Source organism: Nicotiana tabacum, chromosome 17, assembly GCF_000715075.1.
Source record: "Nicotiana tabacum cultivar K326 chromosome 17, ASM71507v2, whole genome shotgun sequence".
In the NCBI taxonomy this organism is placed as follows: Eukaryota; Viridiplantae; Streptophyta; class Magnoliopsida; order Solanales; family Solanaceae; genus Nicotiana; species Nicotiana tabacum.
In genome coordinates, this window is record NC_134096.1 from 63,149,276 (window position 1) to 63,167,184 (window position 17,909).

The 17,909-nt window shown below is 36.5% G+C and overlaps 3 protein-coding genes across 3 annotated transcripts; 2 read left to right on the forward strand and 1 right to left on the reverse strand.

The window, feature by feature from the left end:
• The first annotated feature begins 241 nt into the window (after nucleotides 1–241).
• LOC107808522 (SNF1-related protein kinase catalytic subunit alpha KIN10-like) lies at nucleotides 242–9,690 on the forward strand. The gene is made up of 11 exons (XM_075234391.1): nucleotides 242–549; nucleotides 1,520–1,713; nucleotides 3,044–3,228; nucleotides 3,317–3,499; nucleotides 3,685–3,816; nucleotides 4,288–4,473; nucleotides 6,692–6,781; nucleotides 6,862–6,945; nucleotides 7,183–7,320; nucleotides 7,709–7,951; nucleotides 9,296–9,690. The coding sequence occupies exons 2-11, from the start codon at nucleotides 1,524–1,526 to the stop codon at nucleotides 9,407–9,409; spliced, it is 1,545 nt and encodes a 514-aa protein (XP_075090492.1). The 5' UTR covers nucleotides 242–549; nucleotides 1,520–1,523; the 3' UTR covers nucleotides 9,410–9,690.
• Nucleotides 9,691–10,389: 699 nt separating this feature from the next.
• Nucleotides 10,390–16,792, forward strand: LOC142171413 (transcription factor DYT1-like). The gene is made up of 4 exons (XM_075233770.1): nucleotides 10,390–10,590; nucleotides 10,696–10,869; nucleotides 10,964–11,156; nucleotides 16,791–16,792. Coding segments are annotated over exons 1-4 (570 nt in total).
• On the reverse strand, nucleotides 12,087–13,459 carry LOC107808521 (uncharacterized). The gene has a single exon (XM_016633059.2). The coding sequence runs from the start codon at nucleotides 13,339–13,341 to the stop codon at nucleotides 12,190–12,192; it is 1,152 nt and encodes a 383-aa protein (XP_016488545.2). The 5' UTR covers nucleotides 13,342–13,459; the 3' UTR covers nucleotides 12,087–12,189.
• Nucleotides 16,793–17,909: the final 1,117 nt, after the last annotated feature.

The window sequence follows — 17,909 nt, forward strand, 5'->3', positions numbered from 1 at the left end:
AGAAAATATTATTTTTAAATTTTTTATGTGTAAAAAATTGATAAAAAATATTAGATAATTAGTGAATAAAATTATCAAAAACAATTAAAATTATTCGATACGAGAGGTAAAAATATACATAAACTTTAGCTATAGAAAAAATATAACATAGAATCTTTAAAAAATACTATAATAACTATAATGTAGAAAAATATACTCATACAGAATCTATTTTTTTAATATTGTCATTGTCATTAATTATACAGTAACTAATATTATAAGGCTAAAAAATGTTCTGTGAATGCGAGGGGGGAAATTAACGGAATCGAAACCAGTGAACTCTATTCTTGAGCTTCTGCTGTTCTGCAGGCATCTTAACACCCTCCCCCCACGCCCCCAACACCATCGACCCCACGACTAACCTCAACTTCTTCCCCTGTAATCCAGGAAGCCACTGCCACTCTCTTACATATGCCATCTTCCAATTCCATCCCCAAATGCTAAAGATAATTGCTTAATTTCCCAATCTGCCTTTTTCAATCTGCTTCTTGAGGTTTCAGCTTCTGCTAGGTGGGTCTGCATGTATTTTTCTTTGTTTCTTCCTGTCTTTTTTAGATCTGTGTTTGTTAGGGTTTTCAAGAATATGCCCCACTTGTATGTTACATATTTGGGTAATTTCAAGATTTAATTTTGATGTCATGGAGTTGATAATTTTTGCCATATAGGGTTTATTGGGGTTTGGGGGTGGGAGAAAATTTGCTATACAATTGAATTTGCTATACAAGTTAGCTCCTTTTCATTTCTTTAGGGTTTTGGTTCTATTTTGATAATTTCTCTTTTGATTTTTCCCAATTGGAGTGATAAAATGTGCCAATTTTAGCATAAGGGGCCAAATGAAGCTTTAGCCCAGTGGTTAACAAGTTAAGGTGGAGGTACTAAGATCAAGATGTCTTAGGTTTTTAATTTTTATTCTCATCAACATTTGGGTTTGTGTCCAATGTATATGTTGGTATTCTTTTCTTTCCACTAGCGTGTGAAAAAGGGTGTTGATTCGTATCAGTTGGCATAACGAATTTAGCATTTGGGGTGGGGGGTAAATCCAATTGCTCATTATTCATGTCTAAAGAATTTCTTCATCAAAATATTTTGTTATTTGAAGGTGTTATTAAGTACTTTTTTGGCCATCCGAAAATTCTACCTCTTTTAATTATCACGGAAGGCATACATGTTGTTTTAAGTGGAAGTTATGTTTTGATTCACTATCGCCTTGTCAGCTTGAGACAACTCGACAATTAAGCTCTCTGCAACTACTAGTGTATGCAACTTTAATAGATGAGCTTGGCAGTTGTGCGTTGTGCTTCCCAAATTATCGTGGTGTCAAAGGGAAATTCCATTTCGAAAATTACTGCAAATTTATTAACTACTATCAATTTTAAATTCTTTTTTGGGTCATTACTGGAAGGTGCCTTTTGGCATTGTTTTGTGTGCCCTTTCCAGGTGATGAATTTCTGATTCGCCTCAAAATTTCTCATGTTGATAGGAAAATGGATGGATCAACAGTCCAAAGCAGCAGCAGTGTGGACTCATTTTTACGGAACTATAAGCTCGGGAAAACTCTTGGCATTGGATCGTTTGGCAAAGTTAAAATAGCTGAACATACCCGAACTGGGCACAAAGTTGCTGTCAAGATTCTTAATCGCCGAAAAATCAGGAACATGGACATGGAAGAAAAAGGTATAGGAAAACAGGGAAATGCAGTCACTCTTTCCCTCACTATCCAAAGGATATGGGCAATGTCTCCTTTTTTCCCTTTAATTTTAGAAGGAAAAAAAAGAAGCAAAAATGTTTTTTTGGTGTGTGTGTGTGTGTGGGGGCAACTTGTATCTTTATTATGATAAAAGATGCATTCACCAAAGTTTTAGAATTACGACAAACCTGTGTGAAATATATTGCTGATTTGGGCACTATAGCCAAAACAATTCCTATTTTGACTATCACCTTCTCTATTACTGTGTTCTCATATGCAGGAATATGTTAGCTGGTTTTGTAGCAAGTTCTTTTTCTCCTTCTCTGCTTTGGGTTGTGGGGTTTACTTCCTAGACCAATGGTAGTGGTGACTAGCCTTTTAAGGTCGTTTGGCAGCCGGAAGGTTGCAATGAGTAAGTAAGATTGGGAGACCAAAGTCAGTTCTCCGTGCATTGGACACGTAACATACTTAATCAGTTGCTACATGGGTTCAGACACCCTGGTTATAGCATCCTCTTCTGCTGCGCCTAAATATCTATTTCTGCTAATATTTCACATTTTTCTATTTATGGTTCTTAAATAGCTATATGTCAACAAATCTTCTTTTCCTATGGCATTACATCTATGATCGTAGGAGCACTGGATTCCATGGCCCAAGCGAAAGTAAAGGGAATTCTAGCTCATAGTTCAATAGGATATTAGGTTATATTCGTACTGGTTTTTCATAAGGAACCATTGAAGGAATTCAATCTCTGCTCCTTTTACCTATATCTCAGTTGAAGCACTTAAAGGAGAATTTGGTGTCTTTTTGGTCAGTAATGGAAGCAATCGTCGATGAAGACTGATGTTTAACCTACTATTCGGCATGTTTGTTGCTTTATCATTCCTCCTCCTTTAGCTTTCTTTTTCTTTTTTCTTTTTCTGTTATGTCTTTTCAAGAACCCATATAAGTTGGTAATTACACTGTCACTTGATTTTATATGGGATTGAACTTTTCTTCCACTTAAACTTAACGAAAGGAAGAAAAATGTTCACTCTTCGTGATTAAAAAAATATTTTCCCTGTTATGAAGAAAACCTTTTATTCTTCCTGACACAAAGGTTGCAAGAAACTCCATATTCAAACTTTAGATCTCAAATCTCTAGGCGCTTGCATTTTGATTAGACTAGTTCCCTATGGGTTTTACCTTGATGGAGAATGATTTTGTTCTCAATGATTGACGATTACTTCCTCTTGGTTCTGGGTTGCAATTATCAATTTTATGCTGTTTATGGATGTCTGGACTATTTAAAGAGTTAATATTGTTGACATATTGCAGTGCGAAGGGAAATCAAAATATTGAGATTGTTCATGCATCCTCATATTATACGGCTTTATGAGGTCATAGAGACACCTTCAGATATATATGTTGTGATGGAGTATGTGAAATCTGGCGAGCTGTTTGATTACATTGTTGAGAAGGGCAGATTGCAGGAGGATGAAGCTCGTAATTTTTTTCAGCAGGTGGATGTCCCACTTCCTTTCCTGAGTTTTATCGTGCTGTTTAACTATTTTAAAGTAGTGATAGTATTCTAATTCTTCTAAAAAGCAGATAATTTCTGGTGTTGAATACTGCCATAGAAACATGGTGGTTCATAGGGACCTTAAGCCCGAAAACCTCCTTCTGGATTCCAAATGGAATGTGAAGATAGCAGATTTTGGTTTGAGCAATATCATGCGTGATGGTCATTTTCTGAAGACAAGTTGTGGAAGCCCGAATTATGCTGCCCCAGAGGTACTGAAGCTTCTAATAGGAGTTAATAGCATTTACTTTTTGTGGTTCAGCCCTTTACTGATTGATTTTTTTTTCATTGTGGTTCAGCCCAATACCTAGAGCGTATGCTGCATTTTGTTACCTGTCAGCATTATTTCTTCAAAAAAGTGCTTCTTGTGGTCATTACATTTTTTATTTTTCTGTAGGTTATATCAGGAAAATTATATGCTGGCCCTGAGGTAGATGTATGGAGCTGTGGCGTTATTCTTTATGCTCTTCTCTGTGGCACCCTTCCATTTGACGATGAAAACATTCCCAACCTTTTTAAGAAAATAAAGGTATATTTCAATATATTTGAAATCCAGCATGTTAATGTTGATTCTTAATTTGATTTTATCCTATACTGATTGAGCTGCCCCTTGGCTTGAATTATTGTGTTTCCATATTTGCGTTGTCGCAAATTCCGTTTCATGTGGGCATTCTACTATTTTGGTGGGCCTAAATTGACAACCAAATTTGGCCCCATATCCTAACTTTTAATATTACATACATGAGAAGTCAGATATTCTGATGAAATTATTCTCCCTGTCCCTTTCACAAAAATACAGAGATGAGTTGATATATTTATTGGATCCATCGGGGCTGACGGGGCTCGACCCTGCAGCTTCTGCCTTGATATGGCAGTGCTCTACTATTGGGTAGGGGTGTGCTAGCGAGCAAGAAAACGGATGGCACATGAATTATACGATATTATTTCTGTATGAACTGATTGCAGATGATTGTTTAACTGTATACCAATTTGTCTTTAGGGCGGAATATATACTCTGCCCAGCCATTTATCAGCTGGTGCAAGGGATTTGATTCCAAGGATGCTTATAGTTGACCCAATGAAGCGAATGACTATTCCTGAGATTCGCTTGCACCCTTGGTTCCAAGCTCATCTGCCACGTTATTTAGCCGTACCTCCACCAGATACAATGCAACAAGCCAAGAAGGTTAGTTCGAACGTACATCTGACTTATTAATGATTTGTCTTTTCTGCCATTATGTTTCATATGGTGCAAGTTATCTGCGGTGGAATAGACTCAATAATTTCTCCCAGATTTCACTTCTTTACTTATCTCATATAAATGGAAGTATTCTGTTCATCAAACAGAGAGCTTCTTTCTTGACTGGACCATTATGTGATGGAAACTCTGAGAATTGCCTTAAATTATTGCTCAGTTAGCTATAGAATCAGCTTAAAAAACTTTCTCTCCTTTTTCTTAAATCTTGGTTGCCATCGTAAATGGTAGAGCCTATTTGTTTATCCTATATGCACTGTCCGCCCCCCTCCCCTGCTCCCAGGAAAAAGAGTGAAAAGGTGAAAAGAATGATCAGAATTGCTCATATAATTTTATCTCAGTTTGTATAATTTTGGAAATGTTGTAAGGACCTGAAAATTGGGAAAGTTTACAATTGCTTTAGAAGTTACTGTTATTAAAGCCACACAAATCTACTTTAGGTAAAAAGATACATATTTTTTAAAGTTCAGAATAAAGACTTTAAAACAAGTGATCAGCAAGTTCTCCCTTGGGACAAGCGCACAGTTGCATATCTTACGAAAAGATCACATTTGTCGTGCTGTCACTACCATTCTTCTTGCGCTAGACACTCTCATTACATGTTGGTCAGATCATCAGAATATCCTTGTTCTTTCATCCAACTTTTAATTTATGACTTCCTTCACCCTTTTGCTTGCAACAAAGTCCCACTCTAGTTTCGCTGCTGTAGTTTTACTCCAGGTCCACTCTGCGAAATACACCTGACAAATATTAGTAGAAATTTTGCAACAACAACAATAGCAACAACCCAGTGTAATCCCACAAGTGGGGTCTGGGGAGGGTAGGATGTACGCAGCCTTACCCCTACCAGGAAGGGGAGAGAGACTGTTTCCGATAAGACCCTCGGCTAAAGAAAGGATGGAAGAAGCACCTATAGCAAGTAATATCAATACAAGGTATTTAGAAAACAAAACCCAAGAAAGCAAAAGAGAGTTTGAAAAAAGCACTAATAGTCAGTAATAACAATACAAGGAAGGCAAGTAACAACAATGCAAAATATGTGGTAATAGCAAACTTAGAATAAAAGGGATACCAACTAACAGTAATACTATTGAACTAAGGAAGACACATGGAAACGCTCGATTACCTACTAACCTTCTACCTTGATTCTCAACCTCCACACTCTCCTATCAAGGGTCGTGTCCTCGGTTAGCTCCAACTGTGCCATGTCTCGCCTGATCACCTCTCCCCAAGACCTCTTTGGTCTACCTCTACCCTTCCTCTTACCCCCAAGGGCAATCTCTCACACCTCCTGACTGGGGCATATGTGCTTCTCCTTTTAACATGCCCGAAACATCTTAGCCTCATTTCTTGCATCTTTTCCTCCACGGGGGCCATTCCCACCTTGTCCCGAATAACTTCATTCCTAATTCTATCTAACCTAGTATGCCCACACCTAAGTTGCTCCGACATGGCAGTTTAGGTGCCGCACTCGTGTCGACACGACACTAGTATGGGTGTGGGTATGAGATCCGTACCGGATCTGGTCAAACAATTGGGTGCTTTGACCACCGCGGACGAAATCAAAACCAAAATTAGGGTAAATTTGAAAAAAATAGCATATATTATCTAGGAAATCAATCCTTTACTTATTTACAACTTGAAAATAAAAAAGAAATCCACACTTTACATACTATACGTACGTATTCCACGAAATTTCTCGTAAGTTAGAGATATTTTTATATTTTTGAATTACTTTTAGCCGGATCCCCGCACCCGTATCCGTACTAGGATCCATATCCCCGAATCTTAGAATTTAAATCTCGAAGGATCAGATCTCTAGATCCGCACCCGTGTCGGATACCCGCACCCGTGTCCGAGCAACTTAGGCCCACACATCCATCTCAACATTCTCATTTCAGCTAATTAGGAAATTGATGTATTCATTGACATGCATGTGATGTGTAGGTGCATCACTGCATTTAGTTTTTTTTTTTAAAAATGCTTTTCTTTTCGGTCACTCAAATCTACTTGTATGATACCTGGGGCCTTTTTTTGCAATGAATTCGAGACTTGAAGCTTTTTGTATGAATTTTTAGGTCCAAACATGCTTTTATACTAGCAGAATTCTCGCCTAGTCAATTTCTTTTTGAGAATTATTTAATTGCAGATCGATGAAGAGATTCTTCAAGAGGTGGTTAAGATGGGATTTGACAGGAGCAACCTTATTGAATCTCTTCGCAATAGAGTCCAAAATGAGGTTCATCATCATTATCAACCATCTACCTTTTCTTTTTTCCTGGACTGCTTGTTTTCCTCATGTTTTTTGTTATATTTCAGGGCACTGTCGCGTATTATTTGCTACTAGACAATCGCCATCGTGTTTCCACTGGCTATCTGGGAGCTGAATTTCAGGAGTCTGTGGTGCGTCTTTGCTTGTATCCTTTGAACGAGGCTACAGTTTCTTTTGATCTGCTTTTGTATAATGAAGTCACCATCTTGCAATGAGTTTCTTCTCCATGATTATGTTGTATCTTTATTATGGTTACTGAATCCATCAGCAGCATTAAGTGGGGTATATAGTTGTGGTTGATTTTTCTACTCCAGATTTTTTACTGTAACATATCTGTATAATTGGATATATAAAAAATGCCCTTACAGGAATATGGCTACAATCGAAACAATTCAAATGAAGCTGTTACTTCCCCTGTTGGGCAACGCTTCCCAGGAATAATGGATTATCAGCAAGCTGGTGCGAGACAGTTTCCCATCGAAAGGAAATGGGCTCTTGGACTCCAGGTTGGTTTGTTTTCTCATGCACATAAGTGGACTTTTCTCTTTCTCTCTCTCTCTCTCTCTATATATATATATATATATATATATCTTTTTTTTTTGAATAAGTAAATCATTGGACATGCATACTTATTGATTAAATTAAAAAAGGTGCAAAAGGAGGTTATGTTAATATGTGAAGAGAGGGAAAGACTATATTAAAGAGCTCGGTTCTTATTTTCAGATAGAAATTTAATCAAGGTTCTGATAAGCTTTGGGATCATCTTGTTAATTCCATTGATAATTATGCACTATTATGCACGTATAGCCTCTGCTAATTGAATGGGTTCTTTGTTGGCCTTTATTCTGTTCAACAGTATGCTATAGATAATTGTCGTTTTGGTTTTTGCTGCAGTCTCGGGCACATCCACGTGAGATAATGACTGAAGTTCTGAAAGCTCTGCAAGAACTGAACGTATGTTGGAAAAAGATTGGTCAGTATAACATGAAATGCCGATGGATTCCTAGCGTACCTGGTCATCATGAAGGCATGGGTATTAATTCTATGCACGGGAGTCAGTTCTTTGGAGATGATTCAACCATTACTGAGAATGATGGGATCACTAAATTAACAAATGTGGTCAAGTTTGAAGTTCAGGTAATCAAACTTTTCATGGATCATACATCTAGTTTCTGTGAAATTCTGTTTATACAGGAGTACATTAATGATGCTTTGGCCTTAAGACAGTGTTTAAAAGCATGTGTATAACGAAAAAGTAGAATGTTATAGTAGAATTGTCAATGTTAATGACATCGACGAAGAAGTGGGTGAGAGAGAAGTCTGCACTTGCAATAATGAAATATGTTGCACATGATTGGTGGAAGTCTCATTTGTTTAATGCCTGTATCGTAAATGCTATTGCGTTTTTTAAGTGCATATCTACATCTATTTTATCAAATGGAGGGGCAGGGATTTCAGCAACTACTGATCTGTATGTATCCCACATTTCTAGCTTGCTTTTGCTTGGTGCTTGCCAATGTGTTTTAGATACAAATATTCACAGAATTATAGCCTGTTTGGCCAAGTTTTTTTTGGGGCCAAAAGTGTTTTTTTTGGCCAAAAGTGCTTTTAGCCAAAAATTGAGGTGTTTGGCCAAGCTTTTAGAAGGAAAAAAAGTGCTTTTGAGGAGAAACAGAAGCAGATTTTGAGAAGCAGAAAAAATGTAGCTTCTCTCCAAAAGCACTTTTCTGAGAAGCACTTTTGAGAAAAATACACTTACAAGCAGTTTTCAAAAGCTTGGCCAAACACTAATTACTGCTCAAAAGTGCTTTTCAAATTAGTTAGCCAAACACGAACCGATTCTCACCAAAAGTACTTTTTTGAAAAGCACTTTTGAAAAAAGTACTTCTCAAAATAAGCAGATTTTAGCCTGTTTCGCCAAACTGGCCAAAAGTTTTTTTTTTCCCGCCAAAAGTGCTCTTTTACCAAAGTTAAGGTGTTTGGCCAGAAGGAAAAAAGTGCTTTTGAGTAGAAGCAGTTTTGAGAAGTAGAAAAAAGTAACTTTTTTTTAAAATCACTTTTTTGAAAAGTACTTTTGATTACTTTTTAAAAGCTGGGCCAAACACTACTTGTTGCGTAGTGCTTTTCAAATTAATTAGCTAAATACAAACTGTTTCTCACCGAAAGTACTTTTTTGAAAAACAATTTTGAGAAAGACACTTTTCAAAATAAAGCACTTTTTAGGTTGGTCTTCAACATTGGAATGAATAAAATTTGGTCCTTATGTAATCTGAAGATTAAGAACTAGATGGATGGTAGTAGGTGATTTCTTCACATTTGCCTAAAGCCATTGCTTGCATAGTTATCCTATACCTATGCTAGATGTACTGGCAGAATAGTCGATTCTATCGTTTGGGTCTGCTTTTCTCGAGTCTATATTCTTGACTACAGCTTCTATGATTTTTGAAATGTTAATTGATATTTGAGTTCCTTTGGTTGCAGCTTTACAAAACTAGAGAGGAGAAGTACCTGCTTGACCTTCAGAGGGTTCAGGGTCCACAGTTCCTCTTCTTGGATCTCTGTGCTGCTTTTCTTGCTCAGCTTCGAGTCCTTTGAAGTCTATGAAATAAGGAGCTAACTTGGAAGACTATCGATGTTTTCCAGGAAAGCTCGGGCCTGTATATAATTGGTATACCAGCTCAGTTACTGCATTTGTCTGTTAACAAATTCCACCCTGCTTGGTCAGAGGTGCCTAGCAACTCTTTTTGTTGATTCGCTAGGAGTTCTAGCTACTCTTCTTTCGTGACATGTTTCTTCTCAACATTGTCAGTGTCTATGGAGTTTCAGTTACCTACACTTTCCACTTAAGGATTGAACTAAAGATTCCATTTTGCAAATGAGCAGTCTCTTTGACCCTTGTATTATTAGGATTGAATTTACTTTCCTTTTTTTCCTGATTATTGTTTGACATCCTGAGGATTTCTTTTCCTCTTTTTTCATTTTTTTGGGGGAATTAGCTAATGCAAAAGTATGTACCATGCGATGTAGTGAAAGGAATTGAAAATGGGAAAGTAGGATTTAGTACATTTGGAACAAATTAAGCTGAAATTTTAAGGAAAAAAGGGACGGTGAGGGCTAAAAATCCCCATTTACTTTAATGACAAACCTTGATTACCCAAGTGGAACGTGTCATGTAAATATTTCTGGAAATAGAAAGTGAAGTTCAAAGATACTTCATTGTACTTTGAGTGGTTAAAGTACAGGATACATGTTTGGAATATCATATGCTCTTCCTAATGCTTTACAAAATCAGGTTGTACTTAAAAATATTATTCTTGTCAGTGAAAAAGTGAAAAGAGAAATAAAATTTCCTGCTTCAATCATCTCTGGTCACTCATTTGTACTTTCTAACGCCACTAATACTAGTAACAACCACAAAATAGTCGCAAGCATAACTAACAACCAGTGCTGTGCCTCTTCTTTAAGTGGCACTCAACATTAGTCTTTAGATTTCCTTTCTAATTTGGGAATCCATTTTAACTTACTCTATATCAATTCTTTGTGACTTACAATTAATGGTAATTAAGTTTGAATAAATGGAATTCCTCAACACTCCATTTGATGATTCAAACATATCTGAAGAAAGTAAAGTAGGAGGGAAAATAGATAAAAGGAAGCAAATTGAGGGTGAAGTTAAAGAACACAAATCCAAGAACCTTATTCTTGAGAGAAAGAGGCGTCAAAAACTTAATGAAAGGCTTCTTGCATTGCGCTCATTGGTCCCAAATATTACAAATGCAATGTTCAAAACCCTTCATTCTTTATATAATTTTCAAGTGACAGTTTCCTAACGAATGGATTTTAACCATTTTCTAAAATCTTATATTCTTATCTGATTACAGATGACCAAAGAAACCATAATTACTGTCGCTATCACTTACATTAGCGAGCTACAAACAAATGTGAACAACTTAACTGAGCAGCTTCTAGAAATGGAGGCACCTTATATAGAGGAATTGGAGACAAAAAATGAAGAGATTATTGATATTGTAGAGGTAGGTAGCTTTATGTATAAAGCAAAGTTACAATCTTTATTGCTTAAGTTAAAAGTGTAATTTCCTAATCTACTACTACTAGACATTAAAACAATTTTTTTTCTTTCTAAAATAGCCTGAAGTTGAAGTGGCTCACATTGCTACAAGTAGGCTTTGGATAAAGATAGTTTGCCAGAAGAAAAGAGGTGGATTTACTAAACTGATGGAGGCAATGAATGTTCTTGCCTCAAAAGGAGCCCTTCTTGTTACTTCATCTGTGGAGGTAGGAAAACATATTGTTAAAAAAGTAAGTTTTTTTAGCAGCAGTTGTTAACTATTACCTGAAGATAAATCAAGATTCTGTAATACTACGAAAAAAATATCTTGCTTAGCATTTTATACTGTGGGGCTGCAATATAAGAACATAAACAATCTGTTTATCTCTATGTATTTCTGTTCATCAAATCAGAGGGATGCTGCTGGAGATTATCCGCGGAATCTAGAAAAATGAAATCCTAGCAGGAATTTGTTAGCTATGAATGTCAAAAGGATTCAATTATATTTTGTGCTCAAAAAAGAAAAATGAAAATCCTTTGTATCCAAATTGTCTTAAAAGAAGTTGTGTGAACTCTTGTTTTCAGCAACATATCCTATGTTTCTAGTTTATCATATACTAAAACTAAGGGTTAATGGACTGTTTAATTCAGTAACAAGATTAATTTGAGATACCAATAGGGCAAGGGGAGACAAATCTTCTTGAGAATCCGTTGGGGTCTCCAAACTCTTGAATAGGAACTTAAAGAAAGATAGTGAAGTCATATAGTTCTTTTTACCTTAATTTCCTTCTGTCTTTCTTTCTATTTCAAACTTCAAAGCTTGTGCTTTGGTTTAGATCACTGCTCACTAGAGGGGAGTGGTATGGAACTATGGAACATTGGTCCGTCCTGAAAAGCTGAGTTTTTCAGTTCACTCCCTTGTGCGGTTGGCCTTTTTGTGCCAATAAGTTTCCTGTTTCCTCATGGAATATATGGACATACCCGAGCAAGTTTCATTTGCAATATTTAGACAATGAATTAACACGAGTTAATTAGTTTGCAGAATATGGAGAATGAATTAATTAAATATTTGACGATAAAGAAAGTTCCACATTTTCTCGTCTCTTTTGGAAAACATAAAGAGTTAACACAAGTTTTAACTTGGAAGAGATCAAAACTTGGACATCAACACACATTCAACTGCTGAAACTCATTGTTCTGGTTAGTCATATATCAACTTTTCTATATATAAATATTGTTTTGCTGAGATCAACTTCTAGTAAAAGAAATAAAAGGAGGGGGGACACAAAATATTCTGCCAATTTTTTCAAGTAACAAAGCAAATTGGTGGGAGATCAATAGAGCTCCATATGGACAATTCACTCTCATAAGCATTCTCCGTCGACGAAAATGGCACTGCTTCTTCAACATTGCATTTTTCACTTTTCTCCTTCTCCTCCTGGTTCTTTTTGCATGCATTTCGGAGTGTGGATAATTGCTCAGACGTTTCCCATTGCGTTGCTCGAGCAGATTTCATCTTCAACTTCAAACATTCTGTAATCCCATTAAATGCATAAAGGGAAGCCGAAAACTTCCTCTCGTAATTCATCCTCCTCATTGCCTCACTCACCGCTGATGTTTCTTCCCCATAAACCATCCCATGTTCCATTGTCTCTGTTGATAGCTCTTCAGCTATCTCAAATGGCGAATAGTAACACGATCCAATTTCATCAAGAAAGTTGAAGTCAATTGACTCCATATCTTCTAATACATCAGTATTAATTGCCTCTCCTATCTCCTCTTCTTCGTCTCCCACTTCAATAATCTCTTCGTTCGAGCTTTGAAAGTTATTGACAGGCTGAATAAAATCACCCCAGCTAGTAACATTAGCGATCGTGTTGTTATCAGTTATGTGATCACCAGGGTAATTGAGATATTCAGTGTATAGTGAACCTGAAAAATCAGATACATTTTCTCCGAATTTTTCTTGCTGATTCTGCTGCTGGCGACCAATTTCAGGTACGGAACAAGATTTGGATGAGTCATCATCACCAGCAGCAGCTAAGGAATTATTTCTTTCTTTGAGCCTGGTAAGAAGAATATTAGTGATTTTGGGAGGCAAAGCTGAAGTGGAAGAAGAAGAAGAATTGGATAAAGAACAAGGCCAGAAATTTGTGCGAGTATTGGCTCCACGGAGCAAGCAAGCAGCTTCATCGTACGCTCGTGCTGCTTCCTCAGCAGTGTCAAAAGTTCCAAGCCACACTCTTATTTTCTGTATAGTGTCTTTTATTTCAGCAACCCATCTTCCTGATGGCCTTTGTCTAACCCCTATATATCTCTTTCGGGCTCGTTGAGCTCCGCTTTGTGTGGCTGCACCATCTGCTTCATTTACCATCTCGTTCCAGGCTGCTGTATTCCCTTGATCATCATGAGATTCATGAGTTTTCGCTAGTCCTTCAGCTTTTCTCTTCCTAGCCATTGTTTTGTGTATGTATTTGTATGTTTAATTTGTTATAGAGACGAAAGCTAAGAGAGCGAATGAGATTAGATATTCCAGTAGTCCTAATCGTAAATGATGGATACTAGGGGTTGTGTGTATCGACGACCCGTGCAATAAACAAGAATGGTGAATTGTGAAGGTGTTGGATGTGTGTTTGTGTAAGTAGCTAGGTTTTGTACACAACTAAGTTGGGATGTGAATGACATACTTAAACAGGGGAGAAAGAGGATTCTGTCAAATGTCAAATGGCAAATTATTAGAGTTGAAAGGTGGTGCTTTTCCTATTTGTTGAGACACATTTGTTTTATTGATTTGGCTTTCTAAAAGCAACATATGGAGGCCTCTGTTCTGATATATAGAAAACAAGAAACAAAAGGAATTAGAGAAGAGGGTTGTTAAAATATTAAGCTTAATTAATGTAAGTATTTAATGCTAGATAGTTTGACCCAGCACAACTTATGATTGTTTCCTCTTCTATGCTTTCTCTCTCTCGATATTTGTAGTCTGTTATGAACTGTATTTGTAAAATAATTCTGGAGAAGATAAAATAACATATAAACAGAAATATAAAAGAAATAGAATTTAATCCGAGTCCACTGAATTCACAGTGTTTTCTTAAGGAATTTAATCCCCTCCTAGTATCCAAGGTTGTGGATTATTTCCTCCCAGGATAGAACGAATTACACACTGGTGTAGCGATACTTCAAACACTAGTGTTTCAGCGAACACAAAGAACGATAGCAAATTACACTTACTGTTGCTTTGTTTGTAGTTAAAAGTTAAAACAATGCATAAGAAAGGAGGAAAAGTCAGAAACTCGTATTGAAAATCTGAGATAATGAACTGGCATTTATAACCAATGTTGAGCTCAAACTGAAGAGGTGCAACTCTTCAAATCCGAAGAGGTGCAAACTATTTCTCCATATTGTAAATGTCTTTTACAAAAACGAAGGGCATATACTATTCCGTTAGATTTAATATTAATATTCCGTTTACAAAAAATCGGATATTTAATAACATTTCTGTTATCAATCAATCGATCATTTGACCAAATCCGAAGCCGAGCCGAGCGAGCGACGACGCGAGGCTTGCCTTCTTCTTAACTCTTTAAGAGTTAGAAGAAGTGCAATTGTATATATACCCATCAAAATCTTTTCCTCTTCCAATATGGGACAATATTCCTTTGTCAATGAGGGAAACTCAAATATTTTCAATTTTCTTCAATTTCCCATTCACCCTCTTTTAAACTACATTTAAGCTTAAAAACCAAATAATTTTAAGTTACATTTAAGCTTAAAAATTCAACAATCCCCCACACGAATGGGGAATGACTATATCACGGAAATATGCATGAAAAACTGTGAGATTCGCAAGCAAGGATTAATTGCATCTCGATAAGTAGGTTTCCCCTTGAACTTTCCGTAGTGAATTTATGTTGGATATACTCGGTCAATCGGTAGATATGATATCTTTGAACCGTCGAACTTTGGTGTATACCTAGATAACCATAAGTCACACAACCAACCCTTAACCGTCTTTGGCTCTCATTGTTGTGTTCGTTTCAGCCGTGAACACCGCCTGGTTTAATAAGTGCGTAGAGAATTGGCCTTACAAAATTCTCCTTGAAGCGGCTAACACTTCACACTTACATAGGTGATTCCTAAACGTGTCATCCCGTAGATACACTATTTGATATACCCCGTATCAAATTTAGAAATCATTAAAAAGCCTTAATGCTTTATCCTTGGTACTGAACATTGTCTCATCACGAGAATGGACCAAACTTTTAGTTGACAATGTTGAACCGTCATTAATGACTTTGTTTGATCTCCTTGAACCTAGATTTTGGGATCTCCAGTCTTCTAGGTAGATTTACCGCCACAATGGCTTGTTCTCCGCCATAGTCCCATTTCCCTTGATGATTTCTCAACTACCTCTCTAGTTAGGCCTTTTATAAGTAGATCCGACACATTATCGCTTGACTTTACATAGTCAATCGTAATAATTCCTCTAGAGAGTAATTGCCTAACGATTTTATGTCTTTGTCGTATATGACAAGATTTACCGTTAAACATCACGCTCTCAGACCTTCCAATTGACATTTGACTATCGCAATGTATGCATATTGGTGCCAATATTTTGGGCCAAAATGGAACGTCTTCCAAGAAATTTCGGAGCCATTCAGCTTCTTCACCGGCTTTATCTAAGGCTATGAACTCAGCTTCCATTGTAGAGCGGGCAATACAAGTTTGCTTGGACGACTTTCAAGATACCGCTCCTCCACCAATAGTGAATACATATCCACTTGTGAATTTAGAATAAGTTGAACCGGTGATCCAATTTTCATCACAGTATCCCTCAATCACCGCAGGATATTTACTGTAGTGCAAAGCAAAGTCCTGAGTATGTTCTAAATATCCCAAAACTCGTTTCATTGCCATCAAATGAGATTGACCTGGATTGCTCGTGTATGGACTCAATTTACTTATAGCACATGCTATATCTGGTCCTGTACAATTCATGATATACATTAAGCATCCCAACACACGAGCATAATCCAATTGTGATATGCTTTGGCCTTTGTTCTTTGCTAATGCAAGATTCACGTCAATTGGAGTCTTTGCAACTTTAAACCCTAACTGCTTGATTTTTCCAAGTATTATCTTAATATAATGAGATTGTGACAATGCCAGACCTTGAGAAGTCTTATTGATCTTAATCCCGAGAATTAAATCAGCAAATCCCAAGTTCTTCATATCAAACTTCCTAGTTAGCATACGCTTAGTCGCATTTATGTTGGCAATATCATTACTCATTATCAGCATATCATCCACATATAAGCAAACGATGACTATGTTATTTGGAACATTTTTAATGTACACACATTTATCTTAAAACCATTTGACAACATTGTTTGGTCAAATTTCGCATGCCATTGTTTGGGTGCTTGTTTTAGTACGTAAAGAGACTTAACAAGTCTACATACCTTCTTTTCTTTACCTGGAACCATAAACCCTTCAGGTTGTTCCATGTAGATTTCTTTCTCCAAATCTCCATTTAAGAAGACCGTCTTAACGTCAATTTGATGAATTTGAAGACCATAAATTGCAGCTAATGCTACTAGCATTCGTATGTACGTAATTTTAATAACTGGAGAGTATGTATCAAAATAATCAAGACCTTCTCGCTGTCTATACCCTTTGACTACAAGTCTTGCCTTATATTTATCAATAGTTCCATCATCTTTCATTTTCCTCTTAAAAATCCATTTAGAACCTAAAGGTTTATTTCTAGGAGGAAGATCAACCAATTCCCATGTATGGTTGTTCAATATGGATTCTATTTCACTATTGACTGCCTCTTTCCATAACAATGATTCCGAAGAAGACATAGCTTCTTTAAATGTTCGAAGCTCATTTTCCAATAAGAAAGTCACAAAATCAGAGAAATGTTGCTGGAGATTATCCGCGGAATCTAGAAAAATGAAAATCCTATTAGGAATTTGTTAGCTATGAATGTCAAAAGGATTCAATTATATTTTGTGCTCAAAAAAGAAAAATGAAAATCCTTTGTATCCAAATTGTCTTAAAAGAAGTTATGTGAACTCTTGTTTTCAGCAACATATCCTATGTTTCTAGTTTATCATATACTAAAACTAAGGGTTAATAGACTGTTTAATTCAGTAACAAGATTAATTTGAGATACCAATAGGGGAAGGAGAGACAAATCTTCTTGAGAATCCGTTGGGGTCTCCAAACTTTTGAATAGGACCTTAAAGAAAGATAGTGAAGTCATATAGTTCTTTTTACCTTGATTTCCTTCTGTCTTTCTTTCTATTTCAAAGCTTGTGCTTTGGTTTAGATCACTGCTCACTAGAGGGGAGTGGTATGGAACTATGGAACATTGGTCCGTCCTAAAAAGCTGAGTTTTTCAGTTCACTCCCTTGTGCGGTTGGCCTTTTTGTGCCAATAAGTTTCCTGTTTCCTCATGGAATATATGGACATACCCGAGCAAGTTTCATTTGCAATATTTAGACAATGAATTAACACGAGTTAATTAGTTTGACAACATTGTTTGGTCAAATTTCGCATGCCATTGTTTGGGTGCTTGTTTTAGTCCGTAAAGAGACTTAACAAGTCTACATACCTTCTTTTCTTTACCTGGAACCATAAACCCTTCAAGTTGTTCCATGTAGATTTCTTCCTCCAAATCTCCATTTAAGAAGACCGTCTTAATGTCAATTTGATGAATTTCAAGACCATAAACTGCAGCTAATGCTACTAGCATTCGTATGGACGTAATTCTAATAACTGGAGAGTATGTATCAAAATAATCAAGACCTTCTCGCTGTCTATACCCTTTGACTAAAAGTCTTGCCTTATATTTATCAATAGTGCCATCATCTTTCATTTTCCTCTTAAAAATCCATTTAGAACCTAAAGGTTTATTTCTAGGAGGAAGATCAACCAATTCCCATGTATGGTTGTTCAATATGAATTCTATTTCACTATTGACTGCCTCTTTCCAAAACAATGATTCTGAAGAAG